General features: G+C 28.3%; 3 protein-coding genes across 3 annotated transcripts, besides 1 other annotated feature; 2 read left to right on the top strand and 1 right to left on the bottom strand.

Moving 5' to 3' along the window:
• Positions 1–654: 654 nt before the first annotated feature.
• Positions 655–2,115, top strand: EHI_110820 (uncharacterized protein; the record flags this gene model as incomplete). Its single annotated transcript, XM_649189.1, has 1 exon — positions 655–2,115. The coding sequence occupies one exon, from the start codon at positions 655–657 to the stop codon at positions 2,113–2,115; it is 1,461 nt and encodes a 486-aa protein (XP_654281.1).
• A 60-nt stretch (positions 2,116–2,175) lies between these two features.
• On the bottom strand, positions 2,176–5,745 carry EHI_110810 (unconventional myosin IB). The gene has a single exon (XM_649188.2). It carries the CDS (start codon positions 5,732–5,734, stop codon positions 2,585–2,587), a length of 3,150 nt encoding a protein of 1,049 aa, XP_654280.1. The 5' UTR covers positions 5,735–5,745; the 3' UTR covers positions 2,176–2,584.
• A 212-nt stretch (positions 5,746–5,957) lies between these two features.
• Positions 5,958–6,505: a repeat region.
• A 114-nt stretch (positions 6,506–6,619) lies between these two features.
• EHI_110800 (RhoGAP domain containing protein) lies at positions 6,620–7,287 on the top strand (the record flags this gene model as incomplete). Its single annotated transcript, XM_001913391.1, has 3 exons — positions 6,620–6,996; positions 7,049–7,190; positions 7,267–7,287. 3 exons carry the CDS (start codon positions 6,620–6,622, stop codon positions 7,285–7,287), a joined length of 540 nt encoding a protein of 179 aa, XP_001913426.1.
• Positions 7,288–7,308: the final 21 nt, after the last annotated feature.

The raw sequence follows: 7,308 nt of genomic DNA, 5'->3' as shown, positions 1-7,308 counted from the left end.
ATGTTAATGAGTTTTATTTCACTAAAAAGAATAAAAGACTTTCCTAAGAAACAACTAGTTTTATCATTAAATTCAATCACTTATTTTGTATTTTGTATAACTTTATCTATTGAATCAAGCAAATTAACATCAACACAAATGAAACAAACAAAGAGAGTTAAATTCATTGTAATGGGTATAATTCATTCCACAACATTAGAGCCATAACCTAAATCTTATTCTAATAAAAATAGTCATAGTTTATTATTAATTATTTTCATTTTACATATATTTGAATATTTCATTTCTTAGCTTTTCAAATAAAGGTGTTTTAAATTGGAATTTCTTTATACTAAGTTACATCATAGATTGTTTTAACCATTGTATTTTCTTTTCTTCTTTTTCTATTTAATATTAAGACACTTCTTGTAGCTGTTTCAATAGAACTTATTCTTTCTTAAATCTTATAACAAAAAAACATGTTATTTAATGAGCAAATATATCAACTCATTAGCGTCATTCAATAATGTCAATTGTATTGGGGATTCTAACTCATAATATTTATAGTATTTATAATATTACAAAACAACAAAAAAAAAGAAGAAAAATAATAAACATCATTTATTCAAGGTAATTAAAAAAAAAATAATCTAATAATTATTTAGTTCATTCTTAATGCAAAACACAAATAACTTTCATGTTCTAAAAGAATCTTTAAACGCTTTATGCAAAATTGTTGGTTTATTTAACCAAACAAAAAAAGAGACAGAAGAAGCTAATACAAGAAAGTTTAATGAGCATGTAACTATAGTTAACCAATGCATCCAACAGGTGTTTCAATGTTATGGAGATATACCAGATACACAATCACCAAATGAAATGTCTAACACTTTAGACTACATTAGCCTATTTTTATTGACTTGTGTAACAACATTAATCGGTGAAAGTACCAAGTTTTTGAAGAATGTAGAAAATCTATTCAAAGAGGGTCAATCTGATGAGGAAATTGTACAAAAAATGCAAGAACTTTACCAAAAAACACAAGGCATTATGCTTATTAATGGTGTTGGTCCTAGTATCACTTCAATTTATAACAATATCATGACTGCTAAAGGAGATGAGTTAAGAAGTGAATGTCAAAAACTATTAACACTGCTAACTGAGTTAGACAAAAGTAACATCACTACAGTAACCTTACAATTTGGAGAAGATATCATTGACCTTCCACTACAAATTTTGGAGACTAAACAGACTGAAAAAAGTCTCAACAACGCCGACCAGAAAATGGTTCAAAGAGATGAAGGGTCAGCTCAAATGAATTATGGTGAAAGTCAAAAACAAAGAACATTATTAGAAATTAGAGAAGAGTATCAAAAAATTAAGTCAAAAAATAGTCAAATGAAAAAAGATTTGGAAAAAATTAAACAAAGTAATAAGAAAATCGTTCAAGATATTAATGAAAGACTTTTAATAATGAAAGAAATGCAAAAGAAAGAAAATGATATTCAACAAATAATAACACAGTTGAAAATGAAATCTCTAAAGGATGAAAAGACTATTGATGAATTAAGAAAAGAAAATCAAAGACTTAAAAGTTATATTGAACAAATGCCAATGAACCAAATGAGCCAAGAAACTTTCACTCATGAACTAAAACAAGAAACTATCAACAAAAAAGAGAATAGAGTTGATGAAGATATACCAATTGAACCACAAATTGTAACTGTTGACATTCCAATCTATCATTATTTCACTGGGTGTCAAGAAGAAATAGAAATAAATAAACAAATTTTTACTATTCCAATTAGTGTTGGACTATCAGATGGTGCTGAATTTAATTACAAAGGATATGGAACACCAATCAATGGAAGAAAAAGGGACTTAATTATTGTTACTAAAACACAACAGACAGAGTCTTTTCGAAGACAAGAAAATAACCTCTTCCAAACTGTTGTTATTCCTCAGTCTTATAGAAACAAAACATTCCAATGTTCTATTCCATGTATTGATGGAAATAATATTCCTGTTATAATAACAGGACAAGAAGGTATACAAGGACCATATGAAAGATATGGAATGCCAATTGGAACAACTGGAAAAAGAGGTGATTTATACCTCATTATCAAATTAAATTAAATTTCTTAAAACAATTCAATTCATTTTTACTTAGTTTATTAAATATCAAAAATGTAAGAAGTTTAGAGGTGACAACACAAACAATAATACAAAATCAAATAATGAAATATCAATTGATATTTGATTATGATGATGTAATTGAATAAAAAATGTATTAATTAATAATACAAAGAATGAAATAAGATAATAAGAAAGAATAATAAGAAAAGAAACTAGATATAATAATATAGTTGTAATTCAATATTCATTCAACATAAAATAAGAAATAAAGAAAGATATTCTTTAAAAATAAAATAAAAAGAATAAATCAACAGAAGAAAGAGAATACTATCAAAGCAAATACTGATTTTAATGATGAATGATATGGATAATATCCAATACAGAATTGAAAATAAATGACAAATCTATTAACACTTCATTGTCGAATTTTTAATTAAATATAAAAAGAATAATGAAGAAAAACTTGAAATTAAATTTCTTTGACATAGTTGTTAGGAATCCAGCCTTCTTGTCCATTCAATTCTCCTTTCCACCAACCTTCATCTTTTTCGAGAATAGTAATGATATCACCTACTTTGAATGATAACTCTTCGTCATTAGCAGCAGTATATGGATAGAGTGCTTTAACTTGTGGCAATTTTGGTTTTGGAGGAGGTGGGGCAGCAACCTGTGGAGCTGGAGGAGCAGATTTCATTGGAGGGGCAGAATAATTATTTGAGGAGGAGGCAGTAGGAGCAGCATAAGAAGAAACAGAAGAATTATAACTTCCTGGTGTTGTGTCTGTTTCTTTTGGTAAACCAGTTCTTACTAGAACATGTTTACTGAAGGATTTTTGTTCTTCTACAGGTAATGTCTTAGGTCCATCATCTTTCTTAAATACAAGTAATTTATCTTTCTTTTCATCTTTTCCTCTGAAAGAAATTGAATCACTAAAGTTAATTGGGAAACTTTGACCATTCATCAATGCTCTATAATTCTCTAAAAGCATCATCAAGAATTCTGTCTTATGAGGGCATAACAATACTGAGTCATAAGCTCCTCTAACTCTAATAACCATGAAATTATCTTGCATTGTACTCATAACAACTTCACTAATTTGAGATAAATCACCTCTAAATGTAACAATATATTTTAAAACCTTCTTCTTAATTTGTCTTTGAGCAATGTAAATAGCTTTATCTGTAAGTAATAATGCTCTGTTTTCAATCTTTCCTTTTTTGTTAAGTCTCATCACCCAATCATCGAAATTAACTAATTCATCCATATGTCCTTCCATAGCTTCTTGCAATGGAATTTCATTCTCATAATTGATATAATCAGCAGTCCATTTATTGTTAGTATAATCAACAGACTCTCTTCTTCGTTCTTTCTTTCCTTTCAATATAGAAGCAGCTTCTGCTCTTTGAGATAATGCCCTCTTTCTATTTCTATAACCTTTCCATGCTTTTTGAATTTCAACAGCCTTATCAAAGTCCATTTTTTCAAGCATTTCTTCAATAGCAAAAATAGACTCTGGCAATCTAATGAATAACTTAGTAGTACCAAACTGCCATTGACCTGGTTCAATATTTGTGAGTCCTTCAAGAATTAATCTACATCCTTCTTTAGCATCTCCTGTCCATTCTCCCCATGTACCCCATGTCTTTGGTGATAATTTTTTGTATGTTTGAAGGAAACGAGCAAAAGGAGCACGATAGGCAAAACCAGCTCTTCTAACTTTAACATTTTCAAGTAAACCAAGATATTTAACTTGATGTTTGACACGATCAGCATCCCAGTCTTGTGGTTTCTTTGTTTCATTTGGTTTAATGCAACGAATGTAATGTGGTTGACATTGTGACAATGCTGCCATTAACTCATTTGCAGATGTTTTAATTTTAAATCCAGCAGTTGTTGGTCTCTTCTTTTGACCAGTTTTAGCAGCTTCTTGTTCAGCACTCCATGGGAACAAATCATAAAGTAATTGATTATTAGATGTTTGAAGACACTCAACACATTCAAGGAACAATGTATCTTTATTCTTTTCACAAAATCCTTCACAATAATAACTTACAGGTCCAGCATAATGTTGGACTGTAAATGTTTCTCCTGATGGTATAAAGTGTTGGTTTGTTGAATGAACAGAACAACATTTCTCAAGGAATTTAAAATCAGCACCTTCAGTTTGTGCATGCATTGTAGCACAAATATCATCCAATAAACTAAACATTCCTGGTGGATTTTTTCCTTCAATTAAATCACAAACAACTTTATTATTAAAGTATTTAATTGGAGTCCATTTAATACCTTCAGCAATATATTCTTCTTGTTCTGTTTTCAAAGTCAATTCAATAAAGTATTGTTGCAATTTTTCATTAACATAATTAATACAGAATTGTTCAAATCCATTAACTGGGAAAATTTCAAATCCAAAGATATCAAGAATACCAATGACACATTGATGTTCTATTCCATGTTTTTGTAAGGCAATATTAACTTTTTGAACTAACATAGTGAAAATTCTATCGTAAATTTCTTTTGCTATAGCATTTTTAGTAGCTTCAGCTTGTTCTACTGTAAGTGGAGAATCAAAAACTTCAGCTCTAGCTCCAACTCCAGTAGTTAATTTTCTTACTAACATAACATGTTCAAGTTGTCCTGGATCTACCTCAAGAAGATAAGCAGCAGTTTCTAATGCAGATTTATCTGTAATTTCAGCATATCCTGATGAATTTTCAGTGAAATAAACATTTCCTAAATGAAGAATAGCAGCAACTAATTGGAATATCCAATATTGTTCATCAGCAGAAATACCAATAGTATTCATAGCTTTAACACAATCTGCGTAATCTTTTTTATCATCAATACCATCAACTACCATACAATTAGATTGATTAGTATAAACAAAATAATCTGGTGTAGTTAAATAAAAGTCATTATAATAATTTTCTGGTGCACCAGCTAATAACTGATAAAAAATATGATAATTTCTTTCTCCAGTTTGTTGTGTACACACACGTGATTTTTCAAGAAGATAATTTGTAATTGTTCCTCCAACTGGATCAGCATGATCATCAAAATTAATTTCAAAATATTTACCAAAACGAGATGAGTTATTGTTTCTTAATGTTTTGGCATTTCCAAAAGCTTCTAACAATGGGTTAGAATCTAAAATAACATTTTTAACATAAACTACTTTCTCATTTCCACCAGAAACAGCAGCAATATATTGCATAATTTGTTTAGCTGCAACTGTTTTACCAGCACCAGATTCTCCTGAAATAATACAACATTGATTACATTTTTCATTTTTCATATTTCTATATGTTTCTTCTGATAAAGCAAAAATGTGAGGAGGAAGTTCTTGTCTAAATTTTCCTTTATACAAATGAACATATTCATCAGTAGTTAACCCAAGATCTTTAAATGGATTAATAACAATAAGGACAGGTCCAATATTAGTATAAATGGCATCATAATTATATCTTTTCTTTAAGTTATCTACAATCTCATTTTCATCAATTTTCGGTAACATCACAAGATCATCAACTCCTTTCTGAACAAATCCTTTTTTACTCTTAAAAGCAGCAATTTCATTCTCCCTTTCTTTTTCTGTATTTCTCTTGAATCCTACACTCATATCTTTTTATTATCTACTTTTTTAGATGAAACTCTTTATATCTCGTATTTCCATCAACTTTGTAGTTCTTAACTCTGTCATTTGTTTCTGTTTTTGTCCGTTTATTTTCCAGTTCTTAATTCGTACTATTTTAAGATATTTTAGTGGTTATTGACTTATTACATCATCTTTGATAAAAAGAAAACTTTCATTAATTTCTTTAAATTATTTACAGCGTTAGAGATCGAAGGTGGCATGTCTGAAACACCACACATAAACCCTAGTACAAATTCATTCTTCGACTCTCCCAGTTATTATCTGGTTATGACGGTGCTTTTGAATTAGGAATGTATTAGGGAATGCTGCAAAGGGTGCAGCAAGAGAATACAGTAGAATATTACGTGGATGTAATATAAGAATCTACTGAAGTGTGGGTATGACTAAAAGAAGATTAGTCAAAGTAAGACTAAAAAGAAGATTAGTCAAAGTAATACAGTAGTAATAAAATGATTCCTTCTTCCATTCATAAAATAAGAAAAATGAAATTCTTTAAAATTAAGGCAGAAAACAAACAAAGGCTTAAAAAGAAGAAATAAGCAGAAGAAGTTTGAAAAAACCTTAATAGGAAAAATAAAGCAAAGAAGTGCTTTCCTCATTTTGCAAGAAAAACATAAATGATAGGTTTAACAAAGAGATTACTCTTTTTTAATAAGCTCAGGGATGGGATTAGTCTCCCCTGAGCTAGGAAGAATAGATGAAAATTCTATTAATACTTAATTAACTACTTTTTATTTTATTTATTTACAGCGTTGTTCATAAAAAGTACTAAAAAACAATAATTCATTAATTTTGGTTATATATAACGAAAAATAAAATGATAAAAATATAAGAACTAAGAAATAGAATATGAATAGTCAAATATTTGGTGTTTTATTAGAAGATGTTCCATTAAAAGAAGGACTTCCATTACCAGTGTATGATTCATTAAAATATTTTAAAGAAAATCCAACATTATTAGAAACAGAAGGATTATTTAGAATACCAGGAAATATGTCAGTTGTTAATAATTTAAAGAAAGAATATAATGAAGGAAAAGAAGTCAAATTAGAAGGAGAAAATATTCATACTATAGCTTCATTATTTAAATTATATTTTAGAGAATTACCTGATAGTTTAGTTACAGAAGAAAATACTGATTTATTTCTTGTATTTATTGAATTAGATAAAATAGATAAAAACCAAACAATTAAAAAATTACAAAATGTATTAAAAGAATTACCACAGTTTGTAATATTCTTTTCTTTCTTTCTTATTTTAATATTAATTCATGTATAGAGTTCATTTAAATGTTTTAAAATCATTAATTGGGTTTTTAGTTCAAATTACTGAAAAGAGTGATTTAAATAAAATGGATTCAAGAAATCTTTCATTAATCTTTGGTCCTAATATTTTTAATCATCAAGAAGCTTTAGGCTTAGTTCGTCCTGATAATCCTGCAACAACTTGTACTCAATATTTCATTGATAATTATCATCAAATCTTCGACTCTTTAGATGTTTTTTTTCCATTATTAAATACTGTTGATAATAATACTA

Source organism: Entamoeba histolytica, genomic scaffold, assembly GCF_000208925.1.
Source record: "Entamoeba histolytica HM-1:IMSS scf_1104750517953 genomic scaffold, whole genome shotgun sequence".
Lineage (NCBI taxonomy): Eukaryota > Evosea > Mastigamoebida > Endamoebidae > Entamoeba > Entamoeba histolytica.
This window is presented reverse-complemented; position numbering and strand designations above follow the sequence as displayed.